The 23,973-nt window shown below is 48.5% G+C and overlaps 9 protein-coding genes across 9 annotated transcripts; 6 read left to right on the top strand and 3 right to left on the bottom strand.

The window, feature by feature from the left end:
• Positions 1-2,421: 2,421 nt before the first annotated feature.
• On the top strand, positions 2,422-3,582 carry GUITHDRAFT_43767 (hypothetical protein; the record flags this gene model as incomplete). The annotated part of the gene is made up of 4 exons (XM_005825631.1): positions 2,422-2,512; positions 2,557-2,696; positions 2,751-3,422; positions 3,529-3,582. Coding segments are annotated over 4 exons (957 nt in total), but the record flags the coding sequence as incomplete, so codon positions are not given.
• Positions 3,583-5,878: 2,296 nt separating this feature from the next.
• Positions 5,879-6,716, top strand: GUITHDRAFT_144094 (hypothetical protein; the record flags this gene model as incomplete). The annotated part of the gene is made up of 2 exons (XM_005825630.1): positions 5,879-6,340; positions 6,390-6,716. 2 exons carry the CDS (start codon positions 5,879-5,881, stop codon positions 6,714-6,716), a joined length of 789 nt encoding a protein of 262 aa, XP_005825687.1.
• A 119-nt stretch (positions 6,717-6,835) lies between these two features.
• On the bottom strand, positions 6,836-7,991 carry GUITHDRAFT_115255 (hypothetical protein; the record flags this gene model as incomplete). The annotated part of the gene is made up of 9 exons (XM_005825629.1): positions 6,836-6,933; positions 6,976-7,032; positions 7,081-7,151; positions 7,196-7,239; positions 7,289-7,405; positions 7,456-7,530; positions 7,574-7,634; positions 7,688-7,784; positions 7,958-7,991. 9 exons carry the CDS (start codon positions 7,989-7,991, stop codon positions 6,836-6,838), a joined length of 654 nt encoding a protein of 217 aa, XP_005825686.1.
• A 1,836-nt stretch (positions 7,992-9,827) lies between these two features.
• GUITHDRAFT_76979 (hypothetical protein) lies at positions 9,828-10,840 on the top strand (the record flags this gene model as incomplete). The annotated part of the gene is made up of 3 exons (XM_005825628.1): positions 9,828-10,490; positions 10,545-10,688; positions 10,754-10,840. Coding segments are annotated over 3 exons (894 nt in total), but the record flags the coding sequence as incomplete, so codon positions are not given.
• Positions 10,841-11,082: 242 nt separating this feature from the next.
• GUITHDRAFT_154661 (ribosome biogenesis protein brix) lies at positions 11,083-12,138 on the bottom strand. Its single transcript, XM_005825627.1, has one exon. The coding sequence runs from the start codon at positions 12,052-12,054 to the stop codon at positions 11,200-11,202; it is 855 nt and encodes a 284-aa protein (XP_005825684.1). The 5' UTR covers positions 12,055-12,138; the 3' UTR covers positions 11,083-11,199.
• A 514-nt stretch (positions 12,139-12,652) lies between these two features.
• Positions 12,653-13,836, top strand: GUITHDRAFT_144091 (hypothetical protein; the record flags this gene model as incomplete). Its single annotated transcript, XM_005825626.1, has 7 exons — positions 12,653-12,675; positions 12,725-12,755; positions 12,949-13,051; positions 13,120-13,191; positions 13,247-13,377; positions 13,429-13,639; positions 13,682-13,836. 7 exons carry the CDS (start codon positions 12,653-12,655, stop codon positions 13,834-13,836), a joined length of 726 nt encoding a protein of 241 aa, XP_005825683.1.
• Positions 13,837-14,375: 539 nt separating this feature from the next.
• GUITHDRAFT_115251 (hypothetical protein) lies at positions 14,376-17,017 on the bottom strand (the record flags this gene model as incomplete). Its single annotated transcript, XM_005825625.1, has 18 exons — positions 14,376-14,450; positions 14,505-14,573; positions 14,621-14,665; positions 14,721-14,742; positions 14,791-14,867; positions 14,920-14,981; positions 15,154-15,201; positions 15,267-15,333; positions 15,382-15,427; positions 15,477-15,562; positions 15,608-15,697; positions 15,745-15,824; positions 15,877-15,947; positions 15,994-16,008; positions 16,305-16,346; positions 16,394-16,474; positions 16,525-16,762; positions 16,936-17,017. The coding sequence occupies 18 exons, from the start codon at positions 17,015-17,017 to the stop codon at positions 14,376-14,378; spliced, it is 1,296 nt and encodes a 431-aa protein (XP_005825682.1).
• Positions 17,018-18,623: 1,606 nt separating this feature from the next.
• Positions 18,624-20,306, top strand: GUITHDRAFT_144089 (hypothetical protein; the record flags this gene model as incomplete). Its single annotated transcript, XM_005825624.1, has 8 exons — positions 18,624-19,403; positions 19,456-19,548; positions 19,599-19,685; positions 19,735-19,785; positions 19,883-19,945; positions 20,038-20,079; positions 20,132-20,182; positions 20,253-20,306. 8 exons carry the CDS (start codon positions 18,624-18,626, stop codon positions 20,304-20,306), a joined length of 1,221 nt encoding a protein of 406 aa, XP_005825681.1.
• A 2,875-nt stretch (positions 20,307-23,181) lies between these two features.
• Positions 23,182-23,973, top strand: GUITHDRAFT_154660 (hypothetical protein; the record flags this gene model as incomplete). The annotated part of the gene is made up of 2 exons (XM_005825623.1): positions 23,182-23,229; positions 23,284-23,973. A coding segment is annotated over exon 2 (343 nt), but the record flags the coding sequence as incomplete, so codon positions are not given.

Here is a 23,973-nt window from a genome sequence, read left to right as displayed (position 1 = left end):
ATGTACCATTCTATCAGTCAAACACACCGGTGGTCATCACACACCGCCACCACGTCCCCCCCCCCCCAACCATACAATCCTATGCCAGTACCCCCCTCCCCCATATTACCTTTCAAATGCAGTCATTTACACCGGTCTTCCCACATCACCACCACCCCCTTTCCCCTCGTACCCTCCCCACGCCTGAGTCTGTGTCATCACCATAGCTAGTGCCTTCCTCCTAGTATACGGTTACGACCGTTTCAGATACGTGTAACGGTACGAAACGGGGAGTTTTGATTGGAAAATGATTATTGTTTCAAAAAGTTGATTGGAAAATGATTACTGCAAACTTTCGTTGATTGGAAAATGATTACTCCAAAAATTTGTTGATTGGAAATTGATGATTGCCCTAGCTGACAAGTGCCGCACCATACGATGTGGGGACCGACGCCGGCCGTGACGGGGTCAGTGTGGCCGGGTCAGTAGCTGAGCACCGCGGCGAATGATAGTAGACTCGGAGTCGGTACTGTACTACCGTATGGCCCTCCAGGTGATATCAGGGGGTGTGACGACAGTCCGGGGTATGGTCACGTTACTTCAATTCCGACAGTCATCACAACTTCTAGCTAGTCTCAGGATGGGTTTGGAAAATTTTGAAAATTCAATTTCTAGTTTCAAATATCAATGGAGCAGCTTCAATTGGATCACTTTTCGTTCTTTTGGGATCTAACACATTTTAATGGACCCTTCACCAACATTCCAATCGTACCCCTATTTCCTAGGTCTCAACCACCCCCTCTGTGATATAAGGTAGCCTGCGGAATAACTCACCCAACATTTGACCAGCACCAGTACCGGTAGTGCCTCAGGCCTATTCCGAACCTTTGTCGATACCCTACCCTACCCTATGGAGACCCACCCTTGTGAACCACGTGATACCACCCCACCACCCTCTACTTCGGAAATGAAACCCCAACAGTGCTCTTTACCACAGATGCGCCTTTCTTGTTACCCACCCACGGTATGCATGTCCCTTTTGTTGAAGGGTAAAGAGGGGGTGGTCTCTACTTCATTCCGAAACACACCCACACAGGATTTCTGTCTTTACCCCTTTACCTCCCACCCCACCCCATGTATCCCAGGGCACCACCCTTTGCACTACCCCACCCTTCGTGACTTTCTAACATTACTGTTGAAAGTTGCGCATTGACGTGACATGCACTCCATTCCGCATTGCAGCGCCCTGAATTGTTGAGAGAAATGATGGAACCGAAGTCAATCACGACTGTCATGCGTGTTGTTCTGCTCTCTTCTTCTCTGCCTAGCCGGTCTTTATTCCTATCGTGTCGAGTGTGCTTCTTTGCCTTATCACTGCTCACCCAGCATCTGAAGTGATCCAGTCGAATTCCACTGATCCAGTCGAATGCGAGAAGTCTTCGTTCTTGGTGTATCCATGTCACTTACAAAGACACCGTTTCAGTTTGTGTTTCTTGTCTTTGTACTCTTGCTCTGGTTTCCAGCTCTACTTGTCTTGGGACTGCGTGCCTCGCCTGATGGTGCATCCATGATTGAGATCATAGTCGTACAGGGCAGGCATGAGCTTATTCACACGATGAATCACTTGTTACATGTTCCAGAATCTGCGCGAAACTCACATTTGGCTCATTGCTTGCTCGACTTTCACGATTCTCCGCTTGTTAGTGTTTGCCTTTGTTGTGGTTGCGCTCACCGATCCTGTTGTTCCCTGCATGCAAACTGTCTACTGAAAAGATGTCTTCTGTTCGTAGGTGACAGCTAAAATCAGCCATTTTATCGTACAGAATGGGTGTGTTCACTGTAATCAGCAAGTAACAGTCCACTCGTGTTGGTTTTTGTTTTCTGGACATGTCGATGAATCTCACAGCTCTTGACGACATCGAAATCAATGGGGTGGAAAGCGATCATGGAGGAACCAAGACAAGGCAAAGAAAACCTTCTCAAAAAATCAAGAGGGATGGTTTCTCGGGAGAGCTGCACAGGGACAACTCGATTGACGTTGCTAAGAAACGTGCATCAGTACTTCTACACATGCACGAGATGCAAATTTTCGGCCTGCGTGGAAATCCTGTTGTTGTTGCAGGGGCTGTGGTGAGAACACTTTTTGCTTGAATCATTAATCAACTGATATTGATCAAGGTGGCAACATTTATTGTAGTACTGATTGCGGTTTTGGAAAAGAACAATTTCTTCGATTACACTGCGCAGACAAAAAGGTTTCCTTCATTTTTATTTGTTGTCCTGCCTCATTTCTTGCTCAGTTGGGTCACATTTAATTTCACATGGTTCTTTATCGGTGCGCAGAATGTGTGGGTCTTCTTCATAGCTTATATCTGGTTGCGGTAGTCACACTCAATTTGCTTCGCCTTCCCAGTTGCCTGACCGCTTGCCTTCAGTCCTTCGTACGCTTCAATCAAGATGGGAGGCGATAATTCGATCCCTGAATACAATACTGTCACGTGGTTTATGATGATGTTTGGAACTGCAGGCTCTGGTGAGATCATGGTGGTTGTCTTTCCATGTTTCACTTGGCTCCAGGAACGGGACTCGTGTACTATGGTGTTGGAGAACCAATATTTCATCTGAGCTACAACAGATACGTCGCCGAGGGTTACCTTTCCTTCGATCAGATTTCGCAAATTGCCATCAATCTTGCATACTATCATTGGGGGATCCATGTAATGACGTGGAAGGTAGACACGTCGACTCTTGAGAGTAATATTTGATTGCAGGCTTGGATGTGCTACACCATCGTAGGGATCTCTATGGGAATCGTGGCGCACCGCATGGGATTACCTCTCACGATTCGATCCGGTCTCTTTCCTATATTTGGCAAGTACGTGTTCGGTTGGTTTGGAGACTTGGTAGATGCTCTGTCGATCTTCACCACTCTCTTTGCAATCTGCACAAGCATGGGTGTGGGTGCAATCCAGATCAACACAGGGCTGAATTTATTATTCGGGGCGAAACAAAGCAATCTTGTGCAAGTGATTCTCATCGCTCTCATGACTGTCCTTGGAGGAATTTCCGCTCATGCTGGGTTGAAAAGGGGAGTCCGTGTGCTTTCCATCATCACTTTCTGCACTATGTCGGCGCTTGCCTTCATGGTCTTGTTTCTAGACGACACGACCTATCTTCTCAACCTTCTTGTCCAGTCTTTTGGGTATCATATCCAGCACCTTATGGACTTGGGCTTCTACTCCGACGCTTTTGAACAGCTCAACGTTGTGGTAGACAAAAAGTCTGGGCCGGCGGTCTGGATGGACTGGTGGACGGTGTTCTATTGGAGTTGGTGGGTTTCCTGGTCTCCTTTCGTTGGGATGTTTATTGCCAAAATATCGAAAGGTAGGACAGTAAGGGAGATCATCAACGCCTCCCTCACAGGCCCTGTCCTCTTCAATATGGTGAGTTCGCGGCTTTCTCTGCTTCTCCATCCAATCACTCCTTCTCTCTCACCATTCATTCATCCAGGGTTATTGCTGGTGGTGTCTCTATTGACGTTTATTTCAGATCTGGTTTGCTGTCTTCGGTGGCGCTGGCCTGAGGATGGAACGTCTTGCTATTCGCGATGGATGTTTAGGACAGTGCACGAGGATCAATCAGAACGCACAATTCGATCACGGCTTTTGCGATCCTCTACAATATGGGGCAACGAGCATGCAACTTCAGGTTCAGCTTAATCGATTTAAGAGCCTTCGACCAGGTGGATGCGAGTCGATCATCCGTCCTTCGACTCGGAAGCTTGATCAGATGTGGTTCGATGTTCTTTCGCAGTACGAGAACGTCGGAGAGTTCATGATTGTCCTCTCGCTCTTTTGTATGATTTTGTCGGTCATCAGCACCAACGATTCTGGAAGTATCATCCTGAATATAATTGGGTCCAACGGCCCTCATGGATACTCCAATGCCGTACAGAAGCAAATCTGGTCGTTCATGATAGGGACAGTGACGATCGTTATGATTATTGCTGGAGGCAACAAAGCGCTAACAGCTCTGCAGACCGTCATAGTTGTCATGGGACTGCCCTACACAGTGATCGTCTGCGTCCTCTGCTACGGGCTCAAGATTGCCTTTGACATGGAGCTGCATAGCGATACCAACAGAGACTTGAATGTCATTGAAGGAAGATACAACGAACTCACCTCAAAAGACAATGGTATGGAGTTCTGGTCAACGTCAATCCTGAACATGTCAAAGATTGTCGACTTTTGTTTGAGGTATTCTGTAATGTCAAGTGGTAGATCTCCACTGAAACTTGCTCTGCCTCCATTAGTCTGGGCAAGGTAGAGCCTCCTTCCCTTGAAGACTGGAAACTTTTTGCTCTATGCTGCGCGGTAATCATTATTGATCCGACTGCTTTGTTTTTTTTGATCGAACTTACAGTGTCCATGGTATGTGCTTGGGGATTGCGTGAGATTACTGCGCGATGAGAAATGCACGCTATCTATGTTCACGATCAGTCACTCTTCTCATGTAACAGGATTCCTCTCTTCTTTTCGCTTCTGACTCGATGCAGGATCTCGTCATGGCACAACGCTTCATGTTTGCCAGCTGCCTCCTGTTCTTTGCTATCATCATCCTTTTTGCCTTGGTCCGTTCGCCTTGATGTTGACATCGATACTGAAACATGAGCAGGAGGCGTGGAGAGACAATCTCTGGGTGCTTGGTTTCACGTGTTACATGTTCTTTGCTGGTGTGACTGCATTTCGTTCAATTTGCTTGACCTCACTGCATGTGTGCAGGTCTTATTGCAATCGTCCGCGATGAGATCAGGAAGGTCTACAAGTAAGTTTAAACACAGAGTTCATGCCCGTACTGACGGATCTTTCCGATAGCGTTGGAGGAGATGTCATTCGCAACTTGATCGCGTCTGTCTTCTTCCCCTTCACGCTCGTCCAGATGCGACAGCAACTCGATGTTCCCAGACCATCCACTGAATATCGGTATGTGTTTGTCTCCTCCTGCCTTTTCTGTCAGTTTTCGTTCCTTGGTCGTTCTGGTCAAAGGAAACACCCCCCTTTTGGTATTGTTGGGCTGGTCGTGTGAATAGTTTTTCTCATATTTCCGGCTCTCATCACTTTCTTTTTCTGCCCTTTCGATGTTGCGAATGTTTGAAAGGTAAGCTGACTGCTCTGCTTCTCAGCAAGAAATCGGAGTACAAGCTCCCCGACGTCGACTCCTTAAAGCCAATCAACCCCACCAGCATCACTCCCTCCGAGGCTCGCAAGGCATGGGAAGAGGAGTAACTGGTGTAATGTAATTGTTTTGTAACGTAATTGAAGCAGTAGCAACATAAATTTCATGAAATGTTCGATGACAACAAGAGTAGGAATAGAGATTCAGGTTTGTCAACAAGTGCTCGAACCCAAGAAAAATAAGATGTCTTGAAAATGACCGCTGATATGAAAAAAGAAATGACTTATGACCACTCAGATTGAGGAAGATATAGATACAAGAGGGGGTACGGGTAGATACCCTACCCTACATTGATCTTAGAACTTTACTCTTGTCAGCACCGGTACCTCTGTTCAACGGAAGCCTCATGAGGGCATGATATCAGCCCACAAGGGGCGGAGCGTTCCGAGTTCACAGGTAGAGAGTCGAAGAGCAGATCAAGCTCAGAGCAAGCAGCCTACCGCCAGCCAAGCGAGGTGAGAGCAAGAGAAGGGGAAAGTGAGATGTCGTTGACGGACTTGTCGACGATAACTGTTGCAAGAAGCAAGAACGTGATCATTGTCGTGTTTGTACATCAGGTTAAAACTGAACCCATCATGGGCGCTGTCGAGTCTTGTTCGCAAGTTTGTAGACACGAACCGCAAGACGACATAAAAAGTTATCGTGTCCATGTAAGAATGCAGTGATGCTCTTCTCGCTCGTTCGAGGTTCACACTCTAACTTGACGCCACGGCAGTCGATGGAGTCTGAGCCTCAGTCCATCAAGCACATCATCCGCAGCAGCAGCAGTCAAACAAGACCGGGATCAAGTTGGAACATACGAAAGACAAACCAAAACCAAGAGAACCCTGTTGCAAAGATTGACTCCACACTTCGTCTCCGAGCCATGACGAGCAACGAAAAAGAGGAAGCGCTTGAGAAGATGAAAGCATATTACAACGGCGAGGATTCAAGTGGCAGTTCTCCCAAGCCAACAAGTCCTCAGAAGCTCTCACCGACCAGGTCGAGCCGCTCAGATCCTTCGAAAGAATGCAAGGTTCAAATACAACTAGACATGAGCTTCAAGGATGCTGGCTGCAGCGAGAATGTCTTTTTTCGCTCCATCGCAGAGGACTTAGCTCACGCTGCTGGCTGCAATTCTAACAAGGTGAGGATTTTGACAGGTTTTGTATGTCAAGTCTGACTGTCGATGGCAGATCAGAGTGGTGGATATGGGGCAGCAACCTCTGATACTGACCGTCGTTCTTGAAGAAGGCATCTGTCCTCTTGGTCGCACCACGTTGGATGTAGCACGGGACCTCAGGATGCAAACTCTCGAAACCTCATCAAAGTTACTTGAAGGCAAATTCACTCGCCATGTGCAACTCTTCTGGATAATGGCAAAAGACAACATGCTTCCGCTGAGTTTGAACGGATCGTTGAATATTTCCCCAGATCGTTTCTCACATCCTCCGCTCCCTCTGCACGAGACGGTCCAGCCGGAGTGGAAGCCCATGGACACTCGCTATCGCGTGACTCCTTGAGCGAATGGACGTCGATGCAGTGATTGTTTCAATCTGCCATCCGAAATTTGCTTGAAGACTTGTTTACTCCTTCAACCTAAAATACTCACAGAAAGTATTAATCAACATTGCTCTTGATATCACACTTCGGATTTTTCTTTTTTTTCAAAAGCTGTGTATGTCCGGTAAGTGCTTGCTGCAAGTGCCATGGAGAAAGCGACTCGCAGCGTAGCAACACCTGAGAGCTGTCAAGCATGCAACCTTCGTACCCACAAGTTACCTATCTTAAGATTATTTTGCAAGAACACCATCGATTGCCAAACGTTGCGTTGACGAGCTGTTGGATTGCTAAGTCGACGTACCAACGATGGTCTCATAAATTCACCAGCTTTCTTGAAGAGGCCACCAATCAGAGTCATGGTCTTAAGCTCTCGTACACCAGGGGGGCTCGAATACCTGACACACCATCATCGCCTTTGTTTTCATCAGCTGCAAAGAACATGATATTTCTAGCATAGTTGAATGGAGAAGAAAATGTTGTGGCCTGTAAGAAGGTCAAAACTGTGGAAAGCAGGTTGATTTCAGAGTCCAACCAGTGTTGCTGCCGCAATGTCACATGCGAAGCATAGAACAGGATTTGGAGGATGTTCTGCAGAAGAGATACGGCTTGTGAAGTCCCGACGAAGGAACGAAAAAAAACCACCAAAAACCTGTAGAGCTCATCTCATCATTTGCCTGCCAAGTGAATCTCTTTGCTCACGAGATCTCGTCCAACCGTAGGACGAATGCCTCGCAGGAAGGGTCGAATCCCGCCCTTGGCAGCCATCTCCTTCGCCTGAAGAGCTTAAGAGGGAGGCAGTTCGAGCAAGATTGCTTACAGTGTTGAAAAAATGAGGGTTGCTGTTCGGATTCTTGTCCATCTTTGAAAACGTCGCGGCACTTGAGATGAGCTTCAGATTTCAGGTGGTCGAATGTTGTCTTTGACTACTCACCGTATCGCCTGAATGGGGTTGATTGCAGCAGCGCTGATTCCTCCAGCTGCATTGCCTGCCACGAACTGTGCAAGATTTTGATTTCCACAGATCGTTGCTGACAAGCAAGTGAGCAGCGAGGCGGCGTTGAGGTAACCAGAACCTGCGACAGGGGCAAGCGTCTCCTCTAAGGGGAAAAAGATTGAGGCAGATATGATCCTTAGTGCCAAAGTTTGAGAGCTTTCGATAAAACGTCAAGGCGGAGTTAAATATGAGTATCACTAAACTCACATCCCTTGGAACGGATAATTCCAATTGCTTCCATGCAGGAAGCTTCTCCTCTCTGTTTGCGACAGGTACAAGGCGCGATCCCATGGATGAAACACACTTGCCTGTGACGATCAAACTTCAGGATAGGAAGAGTATCCTCAACAAAATGCCTGTACGAGCCCACTGATTGCCCCTCCTTCAATCTGATCAACCAGGAATAAGCATGAAAAAGTCTGAACCAATGCCCGACCTTATTCCTTGCTGAGCGCAACGTGGCGACAAACTGACTTCGTGACGTATCGGGATGAGGTGACAGGATACATGCAGTAGCATCGGAATGGAAACCCCGATCCGCCAGTGAAACTGAAACCAGGCACACGAGCGAGCAAAGTACAGGCATGACCAATCGCGACATCGAGGACAACGAATGTGAAAGGTGGAGGAGAGGGCGAGACATTCGGCAGTTTCTGTCACTTGAAGCTCCAGCCCGAAGCATCATCTCTTCCTGTCACTTGACTCTCCAGCTCGAAGCATCATCTCGTCGCTCTCGTCTTCATCCCTTGCTCATCTCTTGCCAATCGCCCGCATGATCCGACCCTGCCCAACTAAAAACCATTGGCTTGTGCAGACCCGCCTCAGTTACCTTACCGGCGGCCGGCCGGGCCCGTCGCCGAGGCTGGACTCCGGGACTCGGCGGCCGGGCGTGACTCGAGTCACTGCCGGGCCCGGGGCCGCGGCCTGGCTCGGAGTACGGTCCGACTCACGAGTCAGTCGCATCCCAGGCTGACTCACTGTCAGTCCGGGCGTTTACTCAAAGTCGAGTCAACTTAGTTAAAACATTCCGGCGGAACTGCTTCCGAAGAGTCGGTCGCCGCCGACTCGCGACAGTCCGATCCCGGACCGTACCGCAAGCCTTCCGAAGTCACGCACGGCGGCGGTCAGGGTTCAATTGCCCGGCCCGGCCGGGGCCGGCCGCAATCTCACCCTGCCGGGCCGCCGCTCACTGCCGGCATCACGGACAGATCGCCGGCGGCGGAGCCGGTGTCCGACTGTCCGGCGGCGTGATGCCGGCAGTGACTCTCGGAGCCTGTGAGTCAGGCTGCCGGCATCACGGACCGCTGGCCCACTGCCGGCATCACGGACAGCGCCGGTTACAGAAGAACCACGTGGAAGGATTTTTCCGTTACATCCACGTGGCAACCCCTCATCCCCGGACCATGCCTAGCTGTTCGAAGGGTGGTGAAATTTGAGTTGTTCTTGATGATGGTCTATGAAAGCACCTCAAGATCCTCGATGTTTCGATTGAAGGACTATACAATTTCTCATTAGTCTATATTATGCCTCGTATGTTGTACCCCTTCTGGTGCTACACCCCTCCCAAAATCCAAATCTACCATACATCTCCACAAGCGAGCAGACTACCCCCACCTTTCCCTGAATCCCACCCTACCCCTACCTGACTCGTAGTCGTCCTGTTGGATCTCGCAAGAAGTGCCATAATGCGCTGGTCGCTCCTCGTCGTGCTCGTCCTGGCGCTGGGCCTGAGCGTCTCGTACGCTGAGGAAGAGGTTGACTTGTATGAAGGTAGGTGATTCAATGCTAATGCCCTCCTTCTCCTCTCCACAACTGTGTATGCATCATGCTTCCAACACACTCGGCCTGTGGTTAGCCAAGTGCTTCAGTGGAAGAACCGCTGCTGCGCACGAGTGTAACCTCAAGGACGTTGACTGATGGTGTTAGCTCAAGTCCTCCAATTCTTCTGTTGTACCTCAACCTATTATCACTTCTTTCTTGAGAAGCAAATGCATGTCTGCTACCCATTTTGATTGTTGCATGTATTGATGCTTAAGTGCGGGTTCGACAACTTTGTAACGCGCCTTGTCCTATAGTTCTTGGAGTGAACAGAGATGCTGATGCTGCGGAAATCAAGAAAGTTTTCAGAAAGCTGAGTATCAAGAATCACCCCGACAAGGGAGGGGATGCCAAGAAATTCCAACAGATTCAGCGAGCATACGAAGTGCTCTCAGACGAGGAGCTGAGGATGGTGTATGACCATGCGGGCCACGAGGGTCTTGATCAGCACGAAAAGGGACAGAATGCTCCAGTGAGTCCGTTCGATGCCTTCTTCGGGGGGGGACAGCGCGGGGTAAATCGAGGCCCAGACGCCAAGGTAGACATGCACGTGTCCCTGGAGGACATGTACAACGGCAACGACGTGTCCATGTCCATCAAGAGGCGTGTCGTGTGCAGAAATTGCAAGGGCAGGCAAAACTGGAGGAAGGAACATTGCAAGGACTGTGGGGAATGCCCTCCTGAAGTCAAGATGGTGCAGCAGCAGGTTGCACCAGGCTTCGTCGTGCAGCAGCAGCAACAAGTGCCGTCAGAGCATCGTTGCAAGAATGAGCCCAAGGAGCTGAAGATGACTGTAGAAAAAGGAGCGCCGGACGGCTATGAGGTGAAGTTCAAAGGAGCCAGCGAGCAGAGTCCTGGACAAGTTCCTGGCGATGTGATAGTGTCGCTGAGACAGAAGGACCACAGCGTGTTCAAGAGGAAGGTATGACATCGCAAGCGCACCTCACTTTTTCTTTCAGTTACTCTTGCTTTACAGGGGAATGACCTTCACATGACCATGGAAATCACACTTAAGGAGGCCCTTGTCGGGTTCTCAAGAACTGTGAAGCAGTTGGATGGTCGTGATATCATTGTGGAGGAGACTGGAGTCACGGGCCCATATTCGACTAAAGTGATCAAGGTGATGATTCCTTTCTGCCTTTCTCCCTGCCTGCCTCCCTGCTTCTTACAAGCGATCCGGCTCAGGGTGAGGGAATGCCTATCCATGGGTTTCCATCTGAGACTGGCGACCTGAAAATACAAATGAAGGTGAAGATTTTGACTCTTTTGTAGCTTGAGATAACATTCGAGTTCAGGTGAAATTTCCAAAGAAATTAACCCCAGAGCAGGTGAACTGAAGTTTCCAAACTTGGTGCATGGACTGATCCAGATTTGTTTTTAGGCGGAGGCGATCGAGAAGCTATTTGTTTAATTATGTCTCGCCATCAAAGATATTTTTGGTAGCGTGAATTCGGCAAATCTTTGAACATCAGAGTTTGCAAAGAAAAGTGAAAGAAAATAGAATGAATGTTGATGAATAAATGAAAACGTTTATGACTTCGACATTCAAAGTGATGCTGATGCATTAAAATTCTGTGAACCACCTCGATGGTTCGAAATGATATGAAATTCACATGTCAGGCAGCTGAAATCTATTTGAAGACTCCAGCAAAAGGATTCTCAACCTTGGGCGTGGTCTGCTGACGCAGGATAGCTTCTTTCTTCTCCTGTACGCGGGACTTGTACTTGCCACCCTTGACCAGCTTCTCGCGAGCGCGGATCACATTGGGGCTGATGTAGTCTGTATTCGAGTAGACTGTTGTGCCCTCAAACGCCCCAGCGAAGATTCTGTGCAGCTGTAAACAGAATCTAGGACCCACCTCCACCAGCGAAGTCTCCCCGGTGTCCTCGTTCTTGGCTACCTGATAATTTCTGATCCAGATGTGCCCATCGAGTACATAGAAAGAAAGGGTGTGATCCACAAACGGTTTGCTTCTGCGATGATTTCTTGGCGTTCCAAACGTTTGCATGAACATTTCTTTTAACAATTGCAGGTATGGCTCAGATTCGAACGTTGCATCGAACACCAAGAATGGTCGTGAATACATAAGATGGTTTCCCGTAAATTTTAGTTCAGCCATGGTGTGGATGTTCTTTACCAAAAACTTGGCGCTTGGTCCATGTGGGGTTCTTGCTACCCACAGATACAGATCCTTGTGTTTCCGTGTCTCAAAGTACAGGGCCCCGTTACACCCACGCATTTCACAAAGCTCGTTGATCACTGACGGACGATCTTTGCTCTCCATCTTCGCATCTTTTGCACCATGAGGGAGCATTTTTAGGACATCCAACATGAGATGTCTGAATCTGTGGACAATACCCCTTGACGCCAGGACGAGCACTCTCTGCTTATTCCTGAAGGTGTTCCCTTTACCTTTCTCTTGCTGTTTGCTGGCCGCCGAGAAAGCTGCCAGCTTGCCTTGAGGAGCCTTATCTTCGACCTGCATATCTCCATCTTCGCTATCAGATTCTCCTTTCAGAGGCTTCTCCTCCGCCTTGTCCTTCCTCCCCTCCCTCCGCCCTCCCTTGGGCTTCCTGGCCATGACCGCACGTGCAGAGCTTCTTCACAGATTGACCACCCCCACCCCCCTTTGACGGTGGACTGCGAAGGGGTGAAGTTTATTGATTTTTCTCTGAGGCGAGCTCGCAGACACCGATGCGTCTCCTGCAGGACCAAGCAGGAACCATGGCTGTGATGGGAGGGATGGCGCGTCCTCGTTCCTCCCTGCTCTCCTCCTCCTCCTCCTGTCTAGGTTGACATGCTGCAAGCCAACATCGATTAGCACACACACCTTCAGACAGCTGCAACCGCGCTTTGTCATGCTCCTTTCCGCTATCAGAGTCGTCTGCCTCTGCCTCTTCTGCCTGGATGTGACAACATACAGTCAGTGTGCATCGGCGGGTGATATAGCTAGACGATGGCTAATCTGCGAAATCAATGGTGGACTGAAAGAGCGACTGAGAGGACGTGGATCTCACGATGGTAGAAAGAAAGCATTGCGCCTTCTCCGAAACAAAGAGAAGCTGCGCGAGCAGATTCGAACAATGGCAGAAAAAAAGAAGCAGAGGTTGATCGCAATGTCTGACTTTGATCTTCTGATGGCTGTAATTTTGTAGAGAAAAGAATGACAAGGAAAAAGCTCGCAAGGTATTTGTTTCTTGGATCAACTCGCAAAAATTTGCACCACCGAGCGTTGACTCCTATTCAAGGAAGCCCGGAAGGCTCGCAAGCAACAAATGATGCAAAACGTTGAATCTGAACAAGACGAAGAGCCAGAAGAAACGGTTGTTCTCACTGAATTGTGATCTGATATGAAGTTGATCTAGTCTATATTCAATAGCGTACAGACTTTGCCAAGCTCCTTAAACCCAAGGTCAAAGAGAAAATTCTCAAGTATCTGCGATCGCTTGCTCCTCCTTTGCCAGACGACATAGATTCTGAAGGTGATGATCATCATGCTTGTTAGCATGTCGTTGCTGATGGTCAGGCGGTGATGAATGCCTTGCAACAGAAGCGAAGGAGTTTCAACTGACGGATGACGAGCTGCTTGGAGGCCTCCGCGACGAAGTCTTGAACATATCAAGTTGCTTTTGTTGTCTACAATCTGCCCTTGTGATGTTTGTCTACTTGTATCACAGGCATTGAAGAGCTAGATGACACAATCACCTCCAAGAAGTCGCAGCGAGAGTACATGATAGAAAAGCAACAGAAGATAATGAAAATGCCTGAAGCAGAGGAAGAGAACATTGACAAACGAATAATCAAAGAGGTAACTTAGTATCACAAGTTTCAAGGATTCCACTCAAAGTTGCTTCTTTAGGCAGAAGAAGAACTTGAGGAAGAATCAAGCAATCTTGATGGCGAAGAAGATCAGGATCAGGATCAGGATCAGAACGGAAATCAATCCTCTGACGAAGTTTCGTCTCCATCCCAGCAATCTTCTGCTGATAATGTAGGGAAGAAAGATGTCTCAAGCGTATCATTGCAGGAGGATCCGGACAATCCAAATCGTTCTGCCAACCCGTTCACAGGTAAATGTCCTCTTGCCTCCTGCATGCGATGAAGTCTGACAGCTATTCCTGCAGACGACCTCTTCGAGTCAGATGGTGAGTCGTCAAGAAAGATTGGCTCAAAGCGCGGACCCAAACTTTCTCGGTCACAAAAGAAGAAGAAGCTGACAAACAGCAAGACATTCTACGACAACTTAGACATCGAAAGGAACCTGTGAAACTTCACACATGATTCAGCCGTGTCGCACTATCCCGTTATGTCTTGTCACATCGCATGTTTACACGTGCTGATTATAAGCTATGACACCAGCAGCACTCATCTTTGACTGCCGACCAGTCTCAAGGCACCTCAGTGTAGGACCAACCATGTTGACGACCCCCGATGCCACTGACTTGCGGGTCGAGCAAGTTCGGGCGGTTGAGTCAGCGTGGCTGGCCCATCGCAAGCCTCAGGTCATCAATGACCGTCGTTGAAGTGCCTAGTCAGCTTTTGCCCGAGATTGAGTAAAGGGTGACCTCGGGGAACCCGGATCCGACATACATCTACATGGCCTTGTATGGGGACTATGAAGTTAAAAACTTTGTCGACTGATGCGTGCGTGTACGTTGGATCTTTGTAAAGTTTCTTGAACGACAATGAGCAGTTGCAGAGCTAGTACACAACAAAGTAAGTCACACTCGTGAGGCTCCTCTGATAGAGCAGCTCAACGAAGAGGGAGATGAAGAGGACAAGAAAGCTCGGAGAGGATGCAAGCGATCAATCGGGGTGAATGTCGGTCCATGGCGCGTGCATGCCGGCGTCCAAGTCAGAAGCGGAGAGCGACGGTCCATCCTGATCCCATCGAGTGTCAGAGAGAGAAGCAGACGAGGAGGAGCACGAGGATACCCGGTGCCTCTCAGTCTCTTCCTTGCAAGCGCTGCCGATGTCAAGGTGATCTTGACTGCATCGCCCGTCCTGTCACTCATCGTGAGCTTGTCAAAATTTTCCGTTCTCCTCGTAACCTCTGGCGGACTTTCGTTGACGTCACGTGAGATCTCGTCAATGGCCTGCGAGACGTCAACGACGAGGGAGGAACCAAGACGTTCACCTTATCCTCAGCACGTTGGCGATAGTTGTTGCTCCCCTGCAACCGCACTTCTCAGATGCATCGATTTCGCTCTCATCTTTTCACCTGCACTTGTAGAGCTTGAAGTTGCGCCTCCAGTTGATGACAAGATTCTCGGAAGTGTTCGGCTTCAGCCAGTGCTCCTGCGTCCAATCCTCTCATGCCAGTTCCCCTCTCAGTCGCATGTCGCCTCACGTTCACATTTCCGAGCCCACTCGTCCTTCTCTTTTGTGATGGCTCGTACGACAGTATGTAAGCTGCAAGTCGATTCAGTACAAATGGAAATAGCAGCATATGACAACTTGCTAATCTCCAGCATCAAGCTTTGCACTTGCTGCTGTAGAACAGCTGGATGCTCGGAGGACAGGGCCGCCATGGTCCTTCTCCACACAGTCAGCCTGACAACTTGGCGTTGATGTAGAGGCTCACCTTTGGTCGGGTGCCCCAGAATCTCTTGCAAAATCTCCGTACCACATCCTGACAGCATCGGTCACAAGCTAGCACGAATGGCTCTCTGCAAGCCAACATGGCCGGATGGTGACCCGCCATGGGCATCGGATGTGCGTAGGCGGAGGTTGGAGGGTACGGGATGCCTCGTCCTGGCCCGAACTGCCAGCATCCATTATTTTAGCATCCCCTTGTGATCTTGCTACCCACCATTGGCCCCTCCCGCGGTCTGTACGGCCCCATAGGCCCCATGCGACTGGAGAGGCCAAGTCAGAGTACCGCCAAATCAAACTCAGGCTGCTGACCCGTAGGGATCGTGATAGTCTTGGAATGCCATCATCCCGCGCCCTCGTGGCATGTTCCTTTGCATGAAATCCCCTCCGAAGGAAAACTGTCAAACTGTCAGCTAATTGAAGCACTTATGTAGTGCCCGCACATCGAACTTCTCCGGTCGCGCTGATGACTCGGTGCTCGGTTTTACGATAAGCGACGGGTGATCGCGGGCTTCTGAACCATTAAATGCTTCCTAAAAGACACTAGTGAGACTCATCGTCTGCCACAAATTCTCTTCACCTCCTCTGATCTCTCAGTGGAGTTTCTCGAGCGTGCAGGTTGACGTTCCTCTGGTTGAGAAGAGTTTGATCCGACACTGCCTGTCAGCCAAGAGCATAAAACGAATGCCGATAGGAACAACAGGATATCGACTTGAGTCGTCCAGTGCCAGGTTGCTCAGAACATCGTGAGCGCGTGGAGAAGAATTCCCCGAACAGGCGGTGCTTCATCGCCGTCAGAACAACAGGAAGAAAACACCTCATTGGTTACCTTCTGCTGTCAACACTGCTGCTGTCATCAGAAGTGGAAGCCAACAGCTCTTCGCCTTCCAGTGCTGCGAGTCCACCAGACAGAATAGCTTCTCTTTTCTGTTGCAACTTTTTAACCTACAAATCTAGTCATTCGGAGTCACTGGCTAGTGCTTGAGCAAGAATGCCTGATCTTCGATTGAGTTGTGATCATTTGTAAACTTTTGCTCAGCTCTGAGAGAAGCAATCTTCTTCTCGAGGCTGCGCAACGTTCGATGGCTGAAGACATGGAAACGATAAATCAAACGTCACATGGAAAGCGCGTTGACTCACGGCCACTGCATTACTCCTTGTTTGCGGCAAAGCTTTTTGAACCTGACCCAAATTCTCAAGAAATGCTCAGCGTTGCAAACAAAACGCACGCAGTAGTGCACATTCCGAACTTTCTTGCAACATCGACAAGAGGCAGGTGGAAGTGTTCACGGAGAACCTTTTCTGTCAATCTGCAAGGTTCAGTCAGTGAATTCCGTGTTTGACCATGCCACAGCAACACCTGCTTGATCTGACCGCATTCATGGGGTGGTTGTGCTGCGGCGCGATGTGCTCGGCGGCCTCCATGTGCTCCGCCTTCCTCCTCGCTAGCTCCTCGTACTCGCGTGTGGTGCCGCTAGAGAGAAAATGTTGATCGTCTTGACTTATCCCAAGCATGTAATCCATCCCTCCATGCCCATATGGGTCAACGTAAGATCCATAAGGATCAATCCTTGGGTGTTGCCAGTTCATGGCAACACCTGTTTTTCAGTTTCTATCGCCGACGGTTCTTGAGAAAGCAAAACTTGCCTACTGAGATATTTCTGTTCAAAAAAGGCTGTTCAGACTTCGCAAATCAGAGCAGGTCACGACATTCACACTGAATTATACAGTTTGTATCTCACAATGGGTGCCTATTCAAGACCTAGCATACCCATGGGCCTTGCCGATTGCTTTTCCTTCATAGTTTGCAAGTTGATCATCATCTTGCTTTTCTTCCTGAACCTCATGTTCATCGAATCTCATTCAGATAGCTCTGGCTGTATTGCAGTGCTTTCCCGCTCATTTTCCCTTATCCTTGCTACAAAGCGAGTCGAATTTGATTCTAAGCTTAAAAATTACATTTCTCGATGAATATCACTTCCTTGTCACCTCTCACCTGATTGCTGCATCAGATGCTACTTGACCTCTCACAAAATTTCATAGAATTCTTCGCACTTCTCCTTCCTTCTTGTCTAAGAGCAATAAGCCCCATCCAGTCACGTATTCGCTCGGCTCCAACCTCTGACCAGCTCACTTCTTCTGTGACACTTGCTGTTTTGCATCTTTCATGCCCCTCGTACGTCGTCCAGTCGTCTTGGAAACTTCTCTTGTCTGCCTGGATACTTGAAAGACCAATGGCCTACTTCACCGAAACTTATCCTACCATTTCCGCTCCTCACCTATCCCTCCCTGTCTTCTTCCTATCAATCTTCAAGCACCAATCATGAATCATCTCGCCTCTTTTCTCGTCGATCTCTCTGACACTCGTCTAACTAACCGAACAGCATGTCTCTCTGTCTGTAGTCCTCCATGCTCGCCTGTTCCAACCCATCATCTCCCGAATCATGGTGGGTTGCGGCAGGCCTGCAAAGCCCTTCAAGCTGGTCCAGGGGTGGGTGGGGGTGGGTAGTTATGGCTCACCACGGGTATTGTCGGGTGGGAAAGTGGCAAGGATGTGCATTTTTATAGCAATACTTCTAATTGAAGAAGCGAAGGGTGTTACCCAACCTCTGGGGTCCCGAACGGAGCATGATAAGGCAAGTCCCCAATTGGAGGTGGGCGTTGAAAGGTACCTACTGCATCAACCCGAGGGGTGGGTCCTTTTATAGGGTTGCAATGAGGGTATTTCTGCCCAAGGGTCCTGATTTTCACGATTTTTCCAAATATTTGTGCGATAAACACAAAATGACAGGGGTGTTTCTAAACATTTCCCTTCTGCTTCTCAAATTAATTACGATTTCAACCACTCTGCATGAAATTGTTATGCCAAGGGATAATGGCGTACACATGAGATTGATATCACCTTATGCAAAGAAAATATCTGTTATTTCAGTTGTGATTTCTTAGGGGGTAAAACATGTCTCCTTTACAATGCGCCAACTCTCTTCAATCCAAGTGAGGGACGCCAATGGTTCCGGTAGTTGAGAGGTCAGAACCCGTTATCCAGAATGATGGAAGACCAGTTCTTGCAACCCAACTTTGAGTAAACAGGTTGCCGGGCCCAACGGGCCCCGGACTTCAGCTTCTAAGAGCCCACCCCCCTTTCTCCCACAGAAAATCACCACCCACCCTGGAATACATTGAAATGTTGCTAATACCAGTCTTTTCTCATACTTGTACCCACCCTTTTGAGTCACATTTGGGTAAATCAACATGTAGTACCCCATGAATCCATCACCCCACCTCGCTGTATTGCTGACCGAGGGCGCCGCAATGCGGGGACCAACAACCTTGAGAGAAGCAGCAGCAGCAGCGGCTCGAGGCCTGACAATGGCACCCCCCTCGATATTCTATCGCTCTTCTTCTTCTCATCCGTCATACACTCTTTCTCTCCGCTTCATCTTCTCCTCCCCCTTCAAAATGTCTGCTCGTCACAGAGCTTACACCCCTTGCTACTCCGCCTCTGCTCTGACCTTCTCCCGATCCATTTCCCTCTCGTCAAAGATACACGCGGCTACTGTGCAGATGAAACCAATTGGAATCCAAAAGGGCATGTCTTCTCTCTTCAAAGCCCACCGCTTCTCCCTCTTTTCAGCTGCGCCGATCATGCGTGTTGCTTCTGCCTGCGCTCCCGTTGCATCATCCACGCGACACCAAAGCTCCTCAAGATCAGCGGATAAAGCTGGAGACAGCAAGAATGAAGATCTTGAGACCATGTTCCTAATGCTGTCTGGCAGCATGAAGCCGCAGACGGTCAAGATCAACCGTAGCAAGCGCTTTCTCGTGTGCCTGGAGCAGACGATGGACGTGCTCGAGCACGAGCTTGCCAAAGAAGTACCGGGCATCTTCCGTGTGCTCAATGATCGAGGACTGCCTGAAATCCGATGGAATACAGCACAGGAGCAACAGATCTTTGATTTCTTGCGTTCTCATGAGTTTGGAACAGTTGACAAGTCCTTCGTGTACCAAGGGGCGTTCGCTCTTGGAGTGAAGCGCGTGAAGTTCTTGTCTCTCTTCTCTCTCTGCTTCACCAGCTTTGGAGGACCTCTTCTTGTCATTGGAGATGCTTCGGCCTCCGCCATGCAGTGGGGAATGGCAGCTGCAATTGTGATCTTCGGAGCTTCGACAACTGGCCTTCTGCATCTTATAACCTCGCCATATGTGCTGAGGTTGAAGCGGCTGGCAGACAAATCTTTTGAGGTGAGGGGAGGGAGAAAATAATGCTTCAACGTGGCATGACTGAATGCTGCAGGCTGAGACGCCTCTATTGACTGGTGGGATTCGTACCACTCGATTCTTTGCAGAAGATGTGCAGATTAGTAGCATGCCATTCGCCACGTTCAAAGTAATCTTACTGCTCGCGTGAAAATTCTTTCCGTCTGATTACATGATAAGGCCAAGGGTCATAACTTTTATGTTCACAAAGAGCTTTTCATCGGCGACGAAGGAAGAGAAATGCTGTGTGACCTAGTGGGAGTGAAGGTAACGACCAAGATTCCTAGTACCCCCGAGATGAATCTCGAATGAACAGGCCATGTCAGAGATGTATGAAGACTTGATACAGAAGAATCCTGATGATCTGGTGAGTAGAGAAGAGCTTCTTCCTCATTGTCTTGTAGAAGAGAATTTGCCGAGTCTTACAATTGAATTCTGTGAATATGTTACTGAGGCACTCACAGGATGCTATGTATCAGTACGGCATGTTTTTGTGGAAACATCTCAAAGATACTGAGGCTGCGGAGGTTTGTACTGCTCGGCTTTTGTTTATTCTTGTCACGATGAACGGTAATAGGGGGCTCTTATGAGGGTGCTGGATTCGGATCCCGATGATCAGGTAATCATAGTCGCGGGAGGGAACAAGGAAGCGATTAAGGGTGTGAGACCAAGGAGAAGGAGCGCAGGAGCTAGCTAGCTTTTGAGCGTTTCAGGGCAGGAAGGAAGGAGAGCGGAAAAAGTTGGTGATAGGCAAGATGGAAAATGTGAGAAAGCAGATGAAAAGCAGAAGCTAGTGTTGTGGGGTCAACATTTGCAAACTAACAAGATTATCAGGTCGTCTTGACAGCCCTGCTTGAATTGAAGAAAGAAAAGAATGCACCCAACTAATCTGATCAACAATCTGCGTTGCATTTGCAGCATATAGATTACTTCCATATTACCTTGGCACAAAAAAAATTGCTTGGTTTCTGCATGTGATGTAGACAGATTCTCTTTCAACTGCATAATTTGGATGAGCACAAAAATCATCTAAGTTGACCTGCAGAATAAAATGCAAACAGATCTATCTGAGAGTAATCAGACAAAAAGCGATTGCAGAGAGACCCCAATGAACATTTAATTTACACTTATTAGAGAATTTGCCTAGAAAGAAAATGATTTCTTTCCAGTCTAATTTGCATCATTTTGTCACAGCTCACTTTAACAATACACAGATATTTTTCAAGAGAAAATTCCCTTGTCTGAATGAAGATCCATCATACTGAATGCAGGAGGGGCCTGCAAGAATTACCACAATGCTGACTCTCTTCACTGTTGAGACTAAACCCTTGGACGAAGAGATGGTTCTTTGACATGTTCTCGTCTAGATGAGCCTCACGCTCTAGCATCTCTCCTATTAACCTGTTATATTCTGCACGTGCTTGCTGATCTGAATCAGACGAGTTGCAGCAGTGATGAAAGAGAGGAATCCTGAAGTCGGTCTCTGCAAACTCCATTACAGGCATGTGTGCGCTTGAACCGAAGAGCCAACAGATATGCAGGTAATGCAAACTCCCAGCGAAAGAAAAATCTTCAAGTCCCTGGTCGAGACGTCAGCACGTTTGATAAAAAGTTCCTACATGCAAGCGATTATGTTGCTGATGCGACTAAGTATGCTCACTTTGTGAAGGTGAATTGTGGTGTGTTCTGAAATCAAGCATAATTGCACACAGGCAGCAAGCATGAGAAAAAAGCTATCAAAGCAATGAGCCGGGCTTAGCGATCACGTGGCACGATGCGGCCTAGTCGATCAGAGATGTGGTAATAATTGCAGCAACAACATACTGCGGCCTAGTCGATCAGAGGTGTGGTAATAATATTGCAGCAACAACATAGTGAAGTGTCTAGGTAGGTAACTGAAATGGAATCGAATACATTTGTTTCATGTGCATGAAAATTGTATTTTCATCGCTGTGATTGTGTTTGGTTCTCGAGTGACTGGTGTGGCGGCTGTCTGGGAAGGCATTCATTAGCTGCTGCCTGTACTTGTCATTGATCTTATCTCACATACTGTTGACATTGCTTGATAGAACATGTGATTAGTATTCCCCTTATTCTTCAGCTTACATGCATGCAACGTTATGTTTGGGTGTTGATGCCTCTTGCATGCAACGTTATGTTTGGGTGTTGATGCCTCTCATCCTCGTTTGAACATGTTATGTTTGTTGGATCATTTCAGGGATGAGTCGTCGTAGATGCATTTCAGATACCTACCCCCTATTCGGACCCCAAATCCTAAACCGTACCCCTGTGATAGCCCCCCATTCTCCTACTATTCTTGTTATCCCACCACCCCCTCTCCCTACCCTCCAAAATTCACTACCCACGTTTTATTACCCAATGCTTGATTTGTACCCTACCACCAAGACCCCCTGATGACCAATTCACCACCCACCTTTGCTCCTGAGGTTGAGCCTCCTGTTGTACCAGGACCATTTCCTAACACCTCTCTCTAGGCCATCAGATAAGACCGAATTGTATACCTGTACCACCCTCCATTGTAATTACCCCGCTATTGTACCTCATCTACCCCTGCACAAAGGTATTATTACCCCCCATCCCCTCCTCCCCCCCGCCACCCCCCTCTTTCTCTCCATGGCTATCACGACCTCTTCAATTCTCAGATCATACAGGGGTCCAAACCAATTTTGACACGATTCCAGAGACCGTGGGGTGGGGTGGGGTACGGTTTGTGGGATGGGGTGGGGTTCAATGAGTACAGGCAGGTGGGTGGAGCACAAAAGATTTCAACCCCTCCCCTGGATATTGGTACTACCCTACCCCTTCGTGAAGGCAACTTCTGTACCACAGGACGGCAGCACCACGATCGTCGACCTTGCCATTGGTTGACCCCACCCATACAACTTCGGTACTTCCGAGGGGGCCAGCGATGAGTACCCCCACTTTAAGGGTTGAAAGTACGGGTGCGAAAAGTAACACACAAATCCGATAATATATGTAAAAGGACGGGTAGTAGACATTATGTAAAGGACGGGTAGTGCAGAGTCAACACCTCGGACTGAGCGTCAGCAACCGTGTTAAGTCATCATTTGAGTGATGTGATGGTCCGGTGACTTCGGACTGGCCCGGCAGCCCGGACTCCGGAGGGCCCGGCCCTGGATGACAATTAAAGGCCCGGACCCGGCGTTGTCTTTCATTTACTCAAAGTTAAGTTAAAAAAAGCGACTCGCATACTCGCGCGCTGCCGCAGTGCGTCACGCGGGAGTCACGGCGCGGCCCAACGGGGTGCTGAGGAAGATAGGGGTCCGAGCAAGGGAGAAGGGAGGTGGGTGAATAGGCAGAAATCTAAAACTGATTTACAGGCTTAACTCAAAAACGATTTAGATTGAACTGGTACTCTTTAATCATTCAGATAACAATTTCGACGGTACTAAAGTTTTATAATCGTCAGTTTCGGTACATCTTCTGTAAAGTTTTTTTTAAAAGGGAACACACGGTAGTATGGCAGGGGGTTAAAAGACAGGGCAATGCAGGGGTGGACCTGACGAGCATAGTTTTAAAAACTGGTTGATGTAAAAACAGAAAATCGATGTCATAATTGTTGGTACGTAAACCTTTTCGGGGGTAGGTTCAGCTCGGAATATACCCACCCCTTCCTCGAGTTTTTTGTGTTGTTGGAGGGGGTACAAATCATTCGAGAACCAAGTCCAAGGGGTACCTGTACCACGGAGCGTTCAAAGTTTACGGGAGTAGGAGTACGAGGAGGGAGGATGCGTCCAGGCAAGACGAGGAGCGGGTGCTGCTATCTGAGGTGCAGAATCGCCATGAGCTTGAAGGGAAGCTGATTGTATAGGTGCTGGCGCAGCGTGTCAGCATCTACAGTTGCCTGCAACACTGAACAGCAATTCGCCATTTTCCTCTGTCAAGCTTTACTGAGTTGGTAGAGGGCCTCTTGCTGCTACAGGATAGTCTTGTCCCTAGAACGAGAATTTGAGTCTTCTCAGACTTGCGGGTTCTTGGTCATGCTGAAACGCTCCATCTCGTTTAGCTTTGAAAGCAGGGATTGGGATGAAGGCATCGATGACTGTCAAGATGACAGTTGCAAGAACAAGCCACCCTATGTACGCACGACAATTATTCTCCCCACGGCTGGAGAGATCTTCGCCAACTATTTCGGCAATGGTGACACTTCCTTGCAAACACATCAGTCGCCAGTCGTCTGCGGGGAAGGAGATGGGATTCCTGCATGCCTCGCCGTTCGCTTCGGGTTGAAGGAAGATGGAGAGATGTTCAGGATTCACGTTGCTCAGATTCGAAAAGCGATGGAGCAGGATCATCGGCTCGAAGACGTCATGAACAGGTTAAAATAATTGGTCAGCTCAGTACCTCAAACATACAATGTATATTCTTTCATTTTTGCATACAATGGTGTAAATACAGTACGAGAATGTGGTCGTGCAAAAAAGACTAATCTTCAAATCATGCTCATATCTGACGTGCCACTGAGAACACAATAGTAAGGTGTGAAATAGCTCAGTAAAAATCTCTATCCTCA

The sequence above is a fragment of the Guillardia theta genome (assembly GCF_000315625.1).
Source record: "Guillardia theta CCMP2712 unplaced genomic scaffold GUITHscaffold_82, whole genome shotgun sequence".
In the NCBI taxonomy this organism is placed as follows: domain Eukaryota; class Cryptophyceae; order Pyrenomonadales; family Geminigeraceae; genus Guillardia; species Guillardia theta.
This window is presented reverse-complemented; position numbering and strand designations above follow the sequence as displayed.

Excerpts from the sequence above, each read along its gene's own strand:
- GUITHDRAFT_154661 (XM_005825627.1), bottom strand. The coding sequence starts at position 12,054 with ATGCAGGTCGAAGATAAGGCTCCTCAAGGCAAGCTGGCAGCTTTCTCG.